Genomic DNA, 18,490 nt, shown 5'->3' with positions numbered 1-18,490 from the left:
AAATTGGTGTGTCCATCTGCTTCAGCCAGGTCTATTGCTCTATCCATGTGCCACGTGTGTAGAAAGCTGAGGGCTGAGTGTGTCTATTACATTTAGAATTGGCTACACATGAATCCATTTTGATTTTCAGGATCCAAATGCTGCATAAGAGGGAATCCCTTTGTAGTAGACTAGAATCTAGAGTGTTGCAGCACCTCTCTCCTTTGAGCCCTAGTTTAGGGTTTCCCCTGAAAGGGGATCCCCAAGACCAGCCCACCTCCTTGTTAACACCAGAAGGCAGAGACTATTGCTGGAACTGTCTGGGAGGCAATTAAAGCCCAAACAAAGTCTTAAAGCTGGACCTGGAAACTTTATCCACCATCTTAGTTGAAAAGGTGACACTGAAAGCCATGTTTTCACTACCAGAACCCCACACTAGTGGAGATCGAGAGGCTCTTTTGTGTGCCAAGGCTGGAGCAGCTGACTCCATTCGCAAGGTTCAGGAACCTGATGTATGTCAAACCTACCAGGAGAAGGTGCCTGAGTCCCGCCTTGAGTGACAGAGGTGAATGATTACTGAGGTGGGTCACGGGAGGTGCACTTACACAAAAAAGACCCTTGGTTTGAAATGGACGACCACGAGGATCTAAAGAAGGTGTGGGGAACACAGGCTGCTTCAATCCAGGCAAGGATCTGTGCTGCCAGGCCTTGTTGTGAGGCTTGGAGACCCTGTGGCACATGCATTACCCTCACAAGTATGGGGTTTGTGACTGCAGGGGTGCCTGGGGAATGAAGACTGCAAGTCGGTGGCCACCTCAACTGAAACCCAGTGGGGGGGAGAGAGAGAGAGAGAGAGTGCGCTACTCCAAGATTGTATACCACCATTGACAGTTTTCCATTGTCTGCATTGAAGCATTGCGGAGAACAGAGTGGGTCTTCATCCTGTTTGTGCTGAGGAAGAGCTCCTAGCGAGGACCTACCTGGATAAGAGCAGCGATGGTGGAGCTAAGCTCCATCTTGACTGGACGCGCACTGCCACACCTTCTTTGCAGGAGAGCGCGCCTCAACAATCAAGTGCCCCACAATGTGATGGGACTGGAGGGAGCATAAGAAACAAAGAGAGGCTCCCTGAAGATCCCAATGTAGGGAGAAGAGAGCAGGGAAAGAACAACAACTGAAACAGCAAAATCTTTCCCCATAGTATTTAAATATTCGGCAACACATCCAGAATAGATATATGGTTGTCCCACAGACATTTAATTTTATTATCAAAAAGGCACATTGTTAATTATAAATCGTATTTATAAATTAATTTTCAATTGAAAATTACTATATAAATACGATTTATAATTAACAATGTGTAACCCCCTACACGGTGATTGTCACATTGATAACTATCTGTGTACAGCGTTTGTTTGTGCTTTAAAATTGCATGCACCAAACTGTGTTATGTGACTAAAGTACCTCTTCTGTTTGAGTTAAAGAACTGATTAGACATTGATTTACTGATTGCAAAGAGATGTTTGGGAGAGTTCTGCGTCTCTACCTCACACCACCTCCCTGAGTGAGCTTGGTCTGCTCGACTTTACGACCCTGGGGGTCAAGTGTTAAAGGTTGTGGTCAGTCCTGGGTTCAGTAGTCACGGTAAGCTCTAGTACACCAATGGGAAGAGGCCCTTAGGACCAGGTGTTGAAGGTTGGTGCCTAGTCATGGGTTCAATAGTAAGGACAAGGTCACCCATGGTAAAGATTGTACTTAGTGCTTAGTCTTGGGTTTAATAGTAAGGACAAAGGCAACAATTGTAAGCGGTCATGAGGACCAAGGGGCATGATTATGAGCCCCTTGCGCCGCTGGAGTGTCACTTTTTGTGACGCTCCAGCTGCACAAACTACAATATCATATTTATGAGGTCAGGCAAAGCTGCTTTGCGTGGCTTTGAGTGGCCTCATAGATATGGGGTAAGGCAAGGCAGTGCAAATCGCTATGTTGCCTCACTCTGCACTAGGGAGGCGTTCTATGGGCATTGTCGTGGGTGTTCCCACGCAACACCCACGGATGTTGACGCTGTGCCAAATTTACAAAACAAGGAAAACCCGGGCATGCGCCAAAACCTACCTCCTCCCCAGGGGAGGCAACAAGGAAGAATATCTATTTCTCCTCGTTGTTTCCTCTTTCTATGTGCGCTGCATTTTGCAGAGGAAAAATCCTCCCAGGATTGTTTTTGTTCACACTCCTATTCCCTTATTGAGCAACCTTTATTTTCATCTTGAACACAGAAGAATGCTGAATCCATCACCGTAATAGACATCCTTGCTGCGTTAGGGCTTCCTCTTTTAGGTCATCCTTCCAGACACAAACCTGGGCACCTGCTGGACACTGTTTTCTCTAATTTACACTCTATTTCAGGTCAGAGACCTCTTCCTCTCTCATGGACAGATCATTTTGCAATTCTATTCACATTTTCCAATCCTAAATGCTTTTCCTCAAAAAACCTACACATTCCTTATACAACTTGTGCAATATCTGTAGCACCAGCACTTTTAATCCTTAACACTAATGAATACCCATGTATCCTCTCCCAGTGACACAACTATTGCTGCCTCCAAACTTAGGGGCATATTTACTAAAACTTCACACTGTGCAGGACAGTAAGCAAAGTTGCTGCACTGCGTTATGTTGAATTGAAGCGAGCGGAACAGCCCCATATCTACTAAAAGTGTATAGTCTTTAGCGCTCTACCTGCACTGGCACACTTGAGACTGCCAAGCCTCATGCTGCAAGGGTGCCTGCGTTACAGGCAGGACTGCTTTTGTGCAGGAAGGAGCACCTTCCTGCATAAAAACAATCCTAAGAGGCAATTTCCCTTTTTCAATGTGTGATGCAGATTGTGTCACGTATATGAAGAGGAAAAACAAACATATTTCTCCTTGTTATTCCGTGGCTGTGGTGGTGTACCATTTTGGCGCAATTCCATCTTTAATGATTTCCGCAAATCTAGAATTTCGTCAAATTCCATGAGTTGATGCACGGGAACACCGATGCTCTGTCCATAGAATGCCTACAACTGCGAAATGTACTGCAATCCAGTTCAAGGCACTGCATTGCGTTGCATTTTTTTACAAAGTCAAGCAAGGCGTCACAAATCGCCCCTCGCATGGCTTTGTAAATCTTATTTAGTCTTTGCATTGCCTTGTATTGCCTTCCACGACACAAGGACATGTAAATCTGGTCCTTATCGCCTGGATCACGTCAGCTGCCGGTATTATTGCCCTGCTTCAGACTCCACACTCTCTTCAGAGCAAACCTCCTGGACAATGGTAAAGGAATGATTCCCATAGCCCAAAACTTAAATGTAAGCATTTAGAAAGATACTGGCGATCAAAATATGATCCCAAATCAAAAATTGTGGAACAGATTTATCAATGTTTCGCACAACGGAGCAAGCCAACTTTCTGTGCTGTGCTGCGTGAAAAGGAGAGGGCAGGAATGCTCCATATTTACCAATTTATATATATATATTCCTGCTCTCTGTCTGTGCTGGCACACAATCTGCTGCCTAGCACCAAGGCAGGCACCCTTGTGCCATGGTGCAAGGATGGCTGCGTTGCAGGCAGGATTGTTTTTGTGAAGAAGCGACATCATTCTACACAAAACAATCCTGAGAGGCATTTTCCTCTTTCTATGTGTGCTGCAGAATGCAATACACATAGAAAGAAGAAACAACAAGGAGAAAGAAAGCATCTTGGCGCTCATACAACACAAAGGGGAAGTGAAATCCTCAGATACCAGCCTCTTGAAAGAGCCGTGTCTTTAACATTTTTCTAAAGGTCTGATGATTATGTATGGATTTGAGAGAGTGGGGAAGCTTATTCCAGAGTCTGGCGGCACAGACCGAGAAGGCTCTGCCGCCCCATCTGGCTTTCCTAATCCGATTGATCTTGATGAGACCCTGAGTGCTGGATCTTAGCACACGGCCGGCGGTATAAGGAATGAACAGTTCCTGAACATCCCTAGCACCGCCTCCGAAGACAGCTTTGTGTACCAGGCAAATAGCTTTAATATCTTTACGCAGACAGACCGGAAGCCAGTGTAGTGCAATGATTCCCTCTGAGATCGATTGATCTCTCGGGACATCCAGCAATAACCTTGCCGCTGCGTTTTGGAGAGTCTGCAACCTACCTATCTGCGCTTTGTTTGTCCCTAGCAGTAGCGCGTTGCAGTAGTCTAGCCTGGATAGGACAAGTCCCACTACCACTGCTTTGCGCATTTCTGCGGAGATGAAAGGAAAAATCTTGCGCAGCGTCCTTATAAGGAAGGAGCAGGATGATGCAAGGCTGTTGACATGAGCCGAGAAATTCAGCTGATTGTCAAACTTCATGCCCAGACTTCTCACTTTGGGCACGGGGCAAGGACACTCCCCAGCCCCTGCCAGCCACCAGGATCTGTTCCACAAGGGACTTCAATGCCCAAACTCGATAATCTCAGTTTTCTCTGTATTAATCTTCAGGAAGGTTTCCTGCATCCAGCTCATAATTTCTGCTAGACAGCCATGAAATTTAAGGGCTACGTCAGTAGAATGTTTAGCTGCAGAAATTATGAGTTGGGAATCATCAGCATAGGAAACTATCTGGAACCCATGCTTCCTGACAAGTTTAGCCAAGGGAGTCACATAGATGTTGAACAGCGTGGGTGACAGTGCTGAGCCCTGTGGAACACCACACGGCAGCTGAAAGCTATCAGACTGTAGCCCATCCCAAAGTAGATATTGCTCCCTCCCCTCCAAGAAAGAGGAGAGAAGGGACAGTGCCGTCCCTCGAATGCCAACCTCCTGAAGCCTCTGAATTAACACCGTGTGATTTACGGTGTCAAAGGCAGCAGATAGATCTAGCATCACTAGAACTGCCTTACCTCCCTTGTCCACAATACTGCCGGATCTCCTCAGCAGCCACCAAAAGGGCTGACTCAGTGGAATGCTGTGCCCGAAAACCGTGTTGGCTTGAATCGAGGATATTGTGGGCAGTCAGATATTTTGTCAGGGTTCTATTTAACTCCCTTTCCATAATTTTGGCTGCGAAAGGGAGAGCGGCAATTGGGCGATAATTCTTTAGTGTGAGAGTGCCTAATGAAGGTTTCTTCAAAAGCGGTCTGACGATTGCACTCTTCCAGCTACTAGGGTATGTACCGGACTCTATTACCTGGTTTATTAAGACACATAATTCACCAGCAATCCGGTCTGGCGCAAGGTGCATAACAAGGGGGGGGGGGCAGGGGTCTTTAGGTGAGCCTGATTTCGTCAGAGTGATCAATCTGCAAGTTTCCTCTTTTGTAATGGAAGGGAAAGTACTGAGGCCAGAGCTATCGTCCTCAACGGTTGTCAATAGCTGACTATGACTATCTGAGCTGGGATGCAGGTTGAGGAGGTCCCTATATATTACCTGCACCTTATCTTGAAGAAACCGGGCAAGTTTCTGGCACATTTCCAAGTTTGGCCGAAAGATGTTGTCCGACAGTGGCTTGGAAAGGGCCGTAATAGTTTTAAAAAGCTCCTTGGCTGAATTCCCTGCATCCTTGATCTTAGTCTCATAAAATGATCTTTTGGCGGATATAATTGCCTCTCTATAAGCTGATAAAGCATGGTTATAACTGGCCTTTCTGTCAGTGCCATAGTCGACTCTCCACAGGCACTCAGCCCTTCTACAGGTACTCTTCAAGACCTTAAGCTTCCTGTTGTACCAGGGGGCGGATGGCTTAGTCCTACTTGGACCAAGCCGTTTCACAGGCACTACTTCGTCAGCCGCCTCCGCGAGCCATTTGTCAAAGAGCAGTGCTACCTCGGAGTTGTCTCTACTAAGCAGGGGGGGTGAATGACCCAGAGCCGTGATTAGATCATCCGCCTTCGTCTGAGACCAAAGTTTAGTTGTCACTATACTGTGGTCGGACCAAGGAATGGCTGTAATGTTCTTAATTTCCAGATCAATATTGCTCGTAAAAATACCATCAAGGGTGTGACCCATTGTATGGGTCGGGCCGTTGACCACTTAGTTAAAGCCGAGGGCTGTTAAATTATCCAGCAGTAAGGCTACCTCTGGCTGATCACTAAGTTCTAAGTGATAGTTAAAATCGCCCAGAAGGATAAAAGGGTGAGGATCCATTCGGGATTCCAAATGGCTCATAAGCTTTGAGGGGAAGGTGGATTTAGGCCCAGGTGGTCGATAGATTAGAAGGCCTTGCATTTTGAAAACATTTCCCGAATATATAGTAAAATAGAGGGCCTCTGCTGGGAGATCAAGATGTGTTTCCACTCGCAGATTTAGATGTGCTTGGTAGGCCACCGCTATCCCCCCGCCCCTCTTACCTATCCTATCTTGAGAGAGGACCACATAGCCGCCGGGTAAAGCAGTATTCCAATCTGGACCCGATGCATTGTCGGTCCATGTTTCGGTGAGAAAGATTATATCAGGGGAGCGGCTTTCTACCATATCAGTGATCTGATATTTATTCCTATGCAGAGAGCGGACGTTTAGAAGAATGCAGCTTAGTTTTTGAGACTGATTGGTTTTAATCTGTTTATGCGGGGCATGCCTCCCGCTACTCTCTGCATCAGCTCTATGTCGCGCGTCTAGAAGGTTATCTGCGCCCCTCTCCTCACTGGCATCTTTAGGCCGATAGTGGCAGTGAGTGCAGGTCCACTCCTCTATATCTTCCTGTGATAGTATCAGATCGTGACGTTTGCAAGGGTCCATATCAAGAGCCAGCAACTCCGCTCTATGATAGTGGCGTACCTGTTGAGCAGGGGTCCTGGCGCTGGGCGCGTCTCGAGCACAGAGACTTCCTGGTTTCATGTGTCTGAAAATTTAAGATATGTTCTCAGTCAGGGGGGCACTATCCTGATCCTCTTTGATCTCCCTGCTCTGTTTCATGTGATCTCTCACACGATATAATCTCTGGTCCTGGTTGTATTGGAATCAATGGCAAAGCACTAGATGGTTTCAGTCTTTCCTCCCCAGTCACACACAGTCTGTCCTCTTGCCCCCTTTTATTTCAATTCCTCATTCTGTTCGCTAACAGGAGCCCCAAGGCTCTTCTCTCAGCCCCACTCTGGGTAATATCTGTGCATCACCACTTGCTAATCTGTCATTTTGTTTTCAGATCATATGAAGACGACACACAGATCATTGTTTATATTGTTGATGATATCACCTTGACGCAGGACAGGGAGTCTGCCTGCATGAATGCCGTGGCACTGGCGGCAGAATGGATGAGCTATAACTGTCTTGGGAGATAAGACGGACGCCCTGATATTCAACAAACAGACATCCATGTGGTCACCCAACTTACGGCCAACAGATCTTGGAAATACCCTGCTCCTATGTCTTCCACTAGAACTCTGGGAGTAATTTTTGATCATAGCCTGGTATTTATGAAAGAGGTTAATCGTTTAGTTACAAGCTGCTTTGCAATATTAAAACCCTTAGGAAACTCTTACCCTTTCCTCCTGCATCTTCAGAGAACACAGTAGTACAGGCTCTCGTCAATGCAAGGCCAGAGATTCCAACTCTCTGAGTCTCAGCCTCACTGATGCTACCTTCATCGCCTACAGATGCTACAACATTCTTTAGCCCACCAGCTGATCAACCTACCAAAGTGGCAATTGGTTTCTTCTCATTTTTCCAATCTTCTTTAGAAAAAGATATAATTCACAAAAACCTTCTCAGATCTGGATCCAGCTATGCAAGAGGAAAAGGCTTCCCTTAACAACTCGTGCCAGCCCTTTGCTCCTCCAGTGGATTAGAACTCCACGATTTCTTTGCAGCCATCTTGCTGGGGGTTCTATCTATTATAAGTTTTCAAAATCTTGGACCTTCCTTCTCCAGGAGCTCATTTACCATTCAGGAGGACACTCAAACCTTGGCTGTTCAAACTCCTCTTCCTTTAACTCTGGCTACCTAAGTGGCATTCTTTAGCTCCAGGAGCTCATTTACCATTCAGGAGGTTACTCAAACCTTGGCTGTTCAAACTCCTCTTCCTTTAACTCTGGCTACCTAAGTGGCATTCATTAGCTCCAGGAGCTCATTTACCATTCAGGAGGAAACTCGAACCTTGGCTGTTCAAACTCCTCTTCCTTTAACTCTAGCTACCTAAGTGGCATTCTTTAGCTCCAGGAGCTCATTTACCATTCAGGAGGTTACTCAAACCTTGGCTGTTCAAACTCCTCTTCCATTAACTCTGGCTACCTAAGTGGCATTCTTTAGCTCCAGGAGCTCATTTACCATTCAGGAGGTTACTCAAACCTTGGCTGTTCAAACTCTTCTTCCTTTAACTCTGGCTACCTAAGTGGCATTCTTTAGCTCCAGGATGCTCATTTTGGGCACCAGTGAACTTTCCAAACATTAACTCAACTCACTCACCAAACTCCACCCGGCACCCCTCACTCACCGATCCAAACTTTGTGCCACTTTCTCACCAGTGGCCCCCCTTCCTCTTCACTCTCAAGTCTCCCCTCACTCAGTGATCCACACTCCGGGCCCTCACTCACCGATCAATACTGATGGCACACAGGTTCAAGATGCTTGCGGTGCACATCATAACGTCCAGGGTCACAAAGACATCACAGTGGATCCGGCTGAAACGCCACTCTCCGACCACCTGAGAAGGCAGAGACAGAAGCAGAGAGTGAATGCAAGTCAGAGCTCGCCTAGTGCCAGAGGCCGCTAATTCCTCCAGACTGGTGGCCAGTAGCATTGGTGACATCCGGTGTAACAATCTTTGTTGACACCCCCCCCACCTACCATTACCTCCCCCTCCATAGATTCTTTCAGTCACCACCCTTCAATGGTGCCCTCATCTGTCCATAGCCCCTCTCTCACATGTATTTATTTTATAGCGCTACTCATCCCAGTGTAGAGTCTCAGAGCGCTTTACGTCACAAGCATATCATACAAAGACACAGGGCCCGATTCACAGAACTAACTTAAGACAAAATCCTAAACTTACTACCATTTTGGTATTCACAGAAGGCACTTACTCATTTCGGTATTCACAGAAGTCAGGAGTCCTAACTTTAGGACTCCTAAATGCCTTCTGTGAATACCGAAAGTCTTAAAGTTAGGATTTTTTCTCAGTTTAGGAGTAGTAAAGTTAGGACTCCTAAGTTTAGGACTCCTGAATGCCTTCTGTGAATACCGAAAGTCTAAAAGTTAGGATTTTTCTCAGTTTAGGAGTAGTAGAGTTAGGAGTCCTAACTTTACTACTCCTAAACTGAGAAAAATCCTAACTTTAAGACTTTCGGTATTCACAGAAGGCATTTAGGAGTCCTAAAGTTAGTACTCCTAACTTCTGTGAATACCAAAATGAGTAAGTGCCTTCTGTGAATACCAAAATGGTAGTAAGTTTAGGATTTTGTCTTAAGTTAGTTCTATGAATCGGACCCAAAGGGTCGAACAAGTGTGTAAATCAATGTATAGAACATGTTACTTAGGACAATGAGGACTAAAAGGTGTAGGAATCATATATCAGTCATATTGGTAGGCAGTATATGTTGAGAGGGCTTGATCTGGAGATGTGAAGGGACAGAATTACTAAGTTTTCAAGCAGCTGAGTAATCAAAGTTACTGCACTGCGTGAAAAGGAGAGAGCACAACAGCACTAGCTATGGTACCGTGGTTCTCTCCTCCAGTGCTGATGTACCTTAGGCTAGCTTTCGCCAATGCCAACACCATTGCGCCATAGTGCAAGGGGACGTGTGTGATGTCAGGCATAGATTTTATACTGGAAGGGGTACCGTTACAGCACAAAGTTTACCACTTTACCACTTTGTATGTGGTGTGTACAGAGCAGCACTCGTGCAAAGGTGGAAATGTTTTGAGAAAATAAATATTTTTGCCAACCTTATGCCAGCCTCGAGGGGGCATAATTTTTTCATGCAAATCCTTTTGTGCCAAAGTTAGTAGATGGGAATCAGCGTCCAAATCCATGGGTAGGTGCATTTCAACATCCCTGTACCACCTATGGCACGGCTCCTTGATGCAACGTAGCCCATAGTACTACTTTGTGCTACTTTAGGGCTGAAGTCCAGTGCAATTCAGGATTTGCGCTGGAAAGTGAACCCCAACACAGTTCTTTGCACCAGGTTTGTGTCAAATCAAAATTATATTGATAACTAAATGAACCCTTGTTTAGCAACCTTTTCAGAAAGATGGAGGCAAAAAACAGTACATTCTTAGCCAATGTAGTGCAATATGCAAGTAGTGCTTTGATGCCCGTTTATAGCTCAATGTTCTATATTAGAAGGATTGTAACTCATGAACTCAAAGTAGTAAAAGGGTCAAAAGCACAAACCTACTAGGCTATCTACAAAAAACACAAATATGTGATCTGCATGTTACATAATGTGCTTTACCACAGGAACATTAACCCTCTCTGGTTAGTTAGCTAAGTGCATTAGCCAGCAGAGTTCACATGCCATGATCCCATGAAACCAGCAGAGAAAGATCTCTGCACGCTGCTCTTGTCTCGCCCAGTGCTTAATTTGTAAACAAAATAAGTGTCAGGGCCCTTTTCAGGAAGCCCCACTGCAGCTTTCACCACCCATTATCCCTGCCAGCGCTGCCAATGACAGTACCAACACTGATTCTAATCACTACACACCTACAAGTGTGATAATTTAGAATCTTCCAGGACCCAAAGCCAAAAGAATAGCTTAGGCAGCAGGTATTAGTAATTTTTTATATATATTTCATTAATAACAAACTTTAGTTGTTCACATCTTTAATTTAGAAAAAGAGTGTCACCATGAGCCAGACTGTTATTAGTGCCTGTGTTGACAATTAAGTGCCGGTGCCAAGCACTGTAAACCACGGGCTCAAATTAAGCACTGATCTCGCCTCAGCCTGTCATTGACGATTGCCTCCTCGAACTTGTTGCCTTGTAGGAGAGGCACAGGTTGCGCTGCCCTAAAGCCGGTGGTGGACCTGCACGCATCACCTCCTGTGCACTGTGTGAAATTACAGTGTGTACTGGCCCTAGAGGACGTGTAAGGGCAGCTCGAACTCTAGGGTCAGTACGCACTGGTATATCCGTCAGTGCACAGGAAGTGGTGCGCAGGAAGTGGTGCGCGGAGGTCCATCCTACGACGCCTGCCTCTGGCTCTCTGACACAGCCAGAAGGGATGTCCATGCACACACTTGGTAGTGCCACGCGCATTCCACGGTCCATAACAAAATAAAGAAACAAAAACCAACACACCTAGTGCGTGTAACTGAGGGTCCAGTGACACTGTAAGGACCCCCCAGTATAAAGGGAGATTTCTCAGATCAGCTATTAGAAATTATAGCTCCCCATGTTCTAGCTTCTGATAATTTTCTCCTGATTGGAGATTTTAACCACTATGCAGAAATGTTATCTAATCCTGACACTGACAAATTAATTTCTAACATGAGTACTCTTGGTCTTGCTCAGATTGTGATTGGCTCCACCCATTGCGCAGGCCACACATTGGATCTTCTTTTTACAAACGTATCAGAAATGATCATGGAACCCTCTGAACCGTTATTACGGACTGATCATTACCTAATGAAATTCGCTATTCCTACTATTCCAAAAGAAAAAACTAATTTGGATAGCGAACTCGTATTGCGCAGACCTTTGGCGCAAAGTAACTCCGTCTCTTTTTCAAAATAATTTCTGTCTTGACCCGACAGACCCTGAAGCATGTGTTAATCATGTAGCTCTACAATTTATTAAAGCTATTCTGACTACATTAGACTTAATTGCCCCTGTACGGAACATTAAGTTTAAGACTAGAACTGCCCCCTGGTTCACCGATCAACTAAAAACCATTAAAAGTCTGTGTAGAACTGCCGAAAAACTATGGCGAAAAAGTAAAAACCCTGTAGATCGTGAAACCTATAAGAAACGGCATCACGGCTACATGAACGAAATAAAATTGGCAAAAAAATCCTTTTTGATCAATCAGATAAAAATGGCAGAAAATTCCTCTAGGGAACTCCATCATATTCTCAAAGAATTCACTGTCCCTATAAATCAGCCCATAGTATCGGTCTCTCAAAATTGGACTGATTCTCTATCTGAATTCTTTGAGGAAAAAATTATGAATATCCATCGTACCTTTCCTCCTACACTCAACCGTACTCATTCTGAAGAACCACCCCGCCTTTTACCTGATCCTCCCTGTATTTTAAATGACTTTATAGAAAAATGCGACCGCAAGTCTGTCACCTCGGTCATGCTAACGATAAAATCAGGCTCCCCCGCCGACCCTTTTCCTTCAAAAATGTTTTCTGTCATGGCACCTACAGTTTTGGATGGATTGATCGATCTATTTAATAAGTCCTTTGCGGAAGCCGACTTTCCCTCAATCTGGAAGGCAGCTAGAATCAGGCCAATTCTAAAGAAGCCGTCGTCCGACCCAAAAGTACTCTTAAACTGTCTACCCATCTCCTTAGTGCCCTATTTTGGGAAAATGCTGGAGTCCCTTGTTAATCAACAGCTGGTGAACCATCTTGAAAGCCACGGACTTTTAGATTCTTCCCAGTCCGGTTTTAGAACAGCGCACAGTACGGAGACTGCGTTGATCGAGGTTACTGACAATATTAGACTAGCTCTAGATAAACATCAATCAGTTATCCTCGTCTTGCTCGATCTGTCTGCTGCCTTTGACACCATCCCCCATAAGATTCTTGAACAAAGGCTTTGGGAGGTTGGTGTCAGAGGGAATGCTCTTAAATGGTTCAGCAGCTACCTATCAGAACGTATAACCACTGTTCAGATGGGAAACACTACTTCTTGGGAAAGACCAGTAAAGATGGGTGTCCCACACGGCTCTATCTTGAGCCCTACCCTTTTTAATCTTTACATGACCCCTTTAGCTGAGGTGATCAGACTATATGGTTTCGATGTCATATCCTACGCAGATGACACGCAGATTCTGGTCACCTTAGGCCCAGACCCTAATGACACTAAACAACGTTTTAAAAATTGTTTGATCCATGTTGATAAATGGATGAGATCTAACCATCTCCAGCTTAATGGGGGCAAGTCCGAGATCATGCTCTTTGGTAAAGCAATCGACCATTGGACGCATGACTGGTGGCCACCTGGGCTGGGCTCGTGTCCTGCCCCTAAGAACGTGGTCCGTAATCTAGGATTCTACATGGATAACTGTCTGTCCATGCGGGGTCATGTCAATCATGTCGTCTGCACTTGTTTCGGTGTTATGCGCAGCCTACGAAAGATTTTTAAATGGCTTCCCTTAGAGGCATGAAGACCCTTAATACAAGGACTGATTATTAATAGAATGGACTACGGCAACGCTTTATTGCTGTCAATAAATGAAGACCTCATAAATAGACTTCAGGTTCTACAGAACATGGCTGCTAGATTAGTCCTCGATCGTCCATATAGATCTCCGTCAGCAGTATGTTTAAACACTCTCCACTGGCTCCCAGTGAAAAAACAACCCCTTTTTAAAACACTATGCCTGACCCATAAACATATGTATGGAATTGGTCCAAAATACAGGCTGCCAAAGTTACGTTGGTATTAACCGTCCAGGATGATGCGTTCTAGTGACATGGCACTGCTGACTCCCCTTAGAATTCACACTGCAAGGCAAGGGGGTCGAGAGTTTTCTTCTTTGGCACCGGCATCCTGGAATAAAATGCCTTTCTATCTTCGCAGTATGCCAGAACACAGCAGTTTCCGCAAAAAGTTGAAGACCTGGCTTTTTGGAAACTAGATCTAGTCCGTTCATTCAGAGCTGTCTACAAGCGCCATGAGACTCGTGTGAGTGATATGTGCGCGATACAAATGTTCTTGACTTAATTTGACTTGACAAAGACAGCAGACCACGATAATCGATTATTCTTTAGATGTCACCCTCACCCAGCCTCAATCGTGAACTGCAGAACTCCCAGCTATCCCACTATTACTGTGCCCAACATCACAGGACTGGGACGGCCTGTCCCTGGGGCAGCCATGCGCTTTACAAATCCAATAACACAACAGTCCTTGGACCCCCTATCACCAGAGAACACCAGTGGCTCCAATTGCGCCCTCTCCACTGTCACAGGGCAAGCTCTGAAAGTTTAATGGCATAAGCAATGAGTGTGCCCTGACCCTTTGTCACTCACAAAACTAATGACACCAAGGGGCATATTTACTAGAAAACGACAGAGTGCGGTGCTGCAAGCTATCTTGCTGCACAGAGCTGTGTCATTAGAAAAGGGCAGGGATGCATTGTATTTACAGCAATACAACAATTCCCTGTGCTTTCCTCTGCACTGGTGCACAATTGGCTGCCTAGAGCCAACGCAGGCAACCATGCACCATGGTACAAGGGTGACTGCGTAGCAGGCATGATTGTTTTAGTGCAGTAAGGGACATTTTTCTGCAAAAAAAAAATAATTGATGATGTTTTCCTCCTATGTGTGCTGCAGAATGCAGAACACATAGAAAGAGCAAAAAGCAAGGATAAATAAAGGTATTTTTCCTCGTTGTGCCACTTTAACGCCTCCCCCGGAAAGGAGTTACAATCTGACGCATTCCCAGGTTTGCGAACCCTTGTGGGACTTGTGGGACTGCATCAGAATCCACGGGTGTTGTGTGGGAACACCACAGCAACACCCATAGAACGCCCCTTTCACGCAGAGTTATGCATGAAAGGGGGCCATTTTTACAAGGCCATGAAAAGCCACGCAGGGCGGCTTAATGTGACCTTGTAAATATGGCTCAGCACACTGCACCACCGGAGTGTCAAAAAAAGTGATGCCCTGGTGGTGTAGGGGCCTTGTAAATATGCCCCTAAGTACACCTCAACCTGATATCACCCTGAAAGGGCAATGGCACCAAGCACACCCTGACCCGCTATCAACAGGAAGCATCAATGGCACCAAGCACACCCTGACCCGCTATCACCAGGAGGCATCAGTGGCACCAAGCACACCCTGACCCGCTATCACCAGGAGGCATCAGTGGCACCAAGCACACCCTGACCCGCTATCACCAGGAGGCATCAGTGGCACCAAGCACAGCCTGACCCGCTATCACCATGAAGCATCAATGGTACCAAGCACACCCTGACCCGCTATCACCAGGAAGCATCAGTGGCATCAAGCACACCCTGACCCGCTATCACCAGGAGGCATCAGTGGCACCAAGCACACCCTGACCCGCTATCACCAGGAAGCATCAATGGCACCAAGCACACCCTGACCCGCTATCACCAGGAAGCATCAATGGCACCAAGCACACCCTGACACGCTATCACCAGGAAGCATCAATGGCACCAACCACAGCCTGACCCGCTATCACCAAGAAGCATCAGTGGCACCAAGCACAGCCTGACCCGCTATCACAAGGAAACATCAATGGCACCAAGCACACCCTGATCGGCTATCACCAGGAAACACTGATGGCACCAAGCACACCCTGACCCGCTATCACAAGGAAGCATCAATGGCACCAAGCACACCCTGACCCGCTATCACCAGGAGGCATCAGTGGCACCAAGCACACCCTGACCCGCTATCACCAGGAAGCATCAGTGGCACCAAGCACACCCTGACCCGCTATCACCAGGAAGCATCAGTGGCACCAAGCACACCCTGACCCGCTATCACCAGGAAGCATCAGTGGCACCAAGCACACCCTGACCCGCTATCACCAGGAAGCATCAATAGCACCAAGCACACCCTGACCCGCTATCACCAGGAAGCATCAATGGCACCAAGCACACCCTGACCCGCTATCATCAGGAAGCATCAATGGCGCCAAGCACACCCTGATGCGCTATCACCAGGAAGCATCAATGGCGCCAAGCACACCCTGACCCGCTATCACCAGGAAGCATCAATGGCACCAAGCACACCCTGACCCGCTATCACCAGGAAGCATCAGTGGCACCAACCACACCATGACCCACTATCACCAGGAAACACTGATGGCACCAAGCACACCCTGACCCGCTATCACCAGGAAACATCAGTGGCACCAACCACAGCCTGACCCGCTATCACCAGGAAGCATCAATGGCACCAAGCACACCCTGATCGGCTATCACCAGGAAACACTGATGGCACCAAGCACACCCTGACACGCTATCACAAGGAAGCATCAATGGCACCAAGCACACCCTGACCCGCTATCACCAGGAAGCATCAATGGCACCAAGCACACCCTGACCCGCTATCACCAGGAGGCATCAGTGGCACCAAGCACACCCTGACCCGCTATCACCAGGAAGCATCAGTGGCACCAAGCACACCCTGACCCACTATCACCAGGAAAGATCAGTGGCACCAACCACAGCCTGACCCGCTATCACCAGGAAGCATCAATGGCACCAAGCACACCCTGACCCGCTATCATCAGGAAGCATCAATGGCGCCAAGCACACCCTGATGCGCTATCACCAGGAAGCATCAATGGCGCCAAGCACACCCTGACCCGCTATCCCCAGGAAGCATCAATGGCACCAAGCACACCCTGACCCGCTATCACCAGGAAACACCAATGAAACTAAGCATGTCCTGACCCACTGTCACCAGGAAACACCAATGACACTAAGCATGTCCTGACCCACAGTCACCAGGAACACCAATGGCACCAACAACACCCTGACGCGCTATCACCAGGAAACACCAATGGCACCAAGCACAGCCTGACCCGCTATCACCAGGAAGCATCAATGGCACCAAGCACACCCTGACCCGCTATCACCAGGAAACACTGATGGCACCAAGCACACCCTGACCCGATATCACCAGGAAATACCAATGAAACTAAGCATGTCCTGACCCTCTGTCACCAGGAAACACCAATGACACTAAGCATGTCCTGACCCACTTTCACCAGGAACACCAATGGCACCAAGCACACCCTGACGCGCTGTCACCAGTAAACAGCAATGGCACTAAGCACGACATGACCCACTGTCACCAGGAAACACTGATGGCACCAAGCACACCCTGACCCGCTATCACCGGGAAACACTGATGGCACCAAGCACACCATGACCGGCTAACACCAGAAAGCATCAATGGCACCAAGCACAGCCTGACCCGCTATCACCAGGAAGCCTCAATGGCACCAAGCACACCCTGATCGGCTATCACCAGGAAACATTGATGGCACCAAGCACACTCTGACCCACTATCACCAGGAAGCATCAATGGTACCAAGCACACCCTGACACGCTATCACAAGGAAGCATCAATGGCACCAAGCACACCCTGACCCGCTATCACCAGGAAGCATCAATGGCACCAAGCACACCCTGACACGCTATCACAAGGAAGCATCAATGGCACCAAGCACACCCTGACACGCTACCACCAGGGAGCATCAATGGCACCAAGCACACCCTGACCCACTATCACCAGGAAAGATCAGTGGCACCAACCACAGCCTGACCCGCTATCACCAGGAAGCATCAATGGCACCAAGCACACCCTGATCGGCTATCACCAGGAAACACTGATGGCACCAAGCACACCCTGACCCGCTATCACCAGGAAGCATCAATGGTACCAAGCACACCCTGACCCGCTATCACCAGGAAGCATCAATGGCACAGGGCGATCTGGAAGCAAATGAGTACCGAAGGGTACCTCTGCGCGGCACCATAGGGGGTGCCAGAGCCCAGGAGCCTCATGGGAGGTTCCTGGAAAACCGTGCCGGGGCCCCGTTAGTCCTTCGGGCGGTTGTGGGCCTGAACAACCGGGGGCTTGCCTTGCTACGCTATGCCCTGAAAGGGGCGTCAGTAATAAGGGACCATGATCCGGGAAGAGGATCACCGAAGGGGCAGCACAGATGGGGTTCGCCCCAGTGCTGCTTGGCTCATCAGGCGGGCAGGCGGCCCAGATGGTTGCCTGCCCTTGGATCGCCCGTAAGATAACCCACCATATTACATAACGGTGTATGTGATAAACCTGCAGCAGTTTTTACCCAAACAAAAATTGTGTGGTGTGTTTTATTTACACGTAGAACATGCATGCTATTGTGGTGGGGTGGGGAGTGTTGCCTACTGCTTGTGCTATGTTAATGCCACTAAGAGCGTCGTGACCCACTGTCACCAGGGACGACCAATAGCATGTAATATGCCCTGACTCACTGTCCCCGGGAAGGTCAATGACACTAGGCATGCCGTGATCCTCTGTCATTAAGTGAATCCAATGGCAATAGTGTGACCTGACTCGTGGTCGCTTGGGAAAATCCAATGGAACAAAGCGCTCCCTGACTTGCTGCCACCCTGAAAGGCCAATGGCACTGTTAGACCTAACATCCTCGGCATGGTGTTCCCCAAGATGTTTTGCCTTCCCTCCCCTATTTTTTCTGAAATCATTTTTGTTGGCATGAGGGCTCTGTACAATTTACCCTGCTAACCAGTGGTAAAGTGCTTGCGCTCTCTCCCTTAAATATAGTAAAATTGGTACACATCTAAGTAATTGCCACATTTAAGTCCCACGTAAATGGTACTACATGTACCCAGGCC

The 18,490-nt window shown here is 47.3% G+C and overlaps 1 protein-coding gene across 1 annotated transcript in view; it reads right to left on the bottom strand.

Annotated features, from left to right (window-relative positions):
- The window catches only part of LOC146808836 (D(2)-like dopamine receptor), a 224,237-nt gene that overhangs the window by 69,067 nt on the left and 136,680 nt on the right, over positions 1 to 18,490 (bottom strand). Inside the window, exon 3 of the mRNA XM_085614242.1 lies at positions 8,516 to 8,625. Within this exon, the coding sequence (XP_085470368.1) occupies positions 8,516 to 8,625 (110 nt within the window). The remainder of the gene's footprint in view (positions 1 to 8,515; positions 8,626 to 18,490) is intronic.

This window comes from Triturus cristatus, chromosome 7 (assembly GCF_964204655.1).
Source record: "Triturus cristatus chromosome 7, aTriCri1.1, whole genome shotgun sequence".
NCBI classification, from domain to species: Eukaryota; Metazoa; Chordata; class Amphibia; order Caudata; family Salamandridae; genus Triturus; species Triturus cristatus.
Note: the sequence above shows the minus strand (reverse complement) of the source record. Positions and strands in the feature narration are given on the sequence as shown.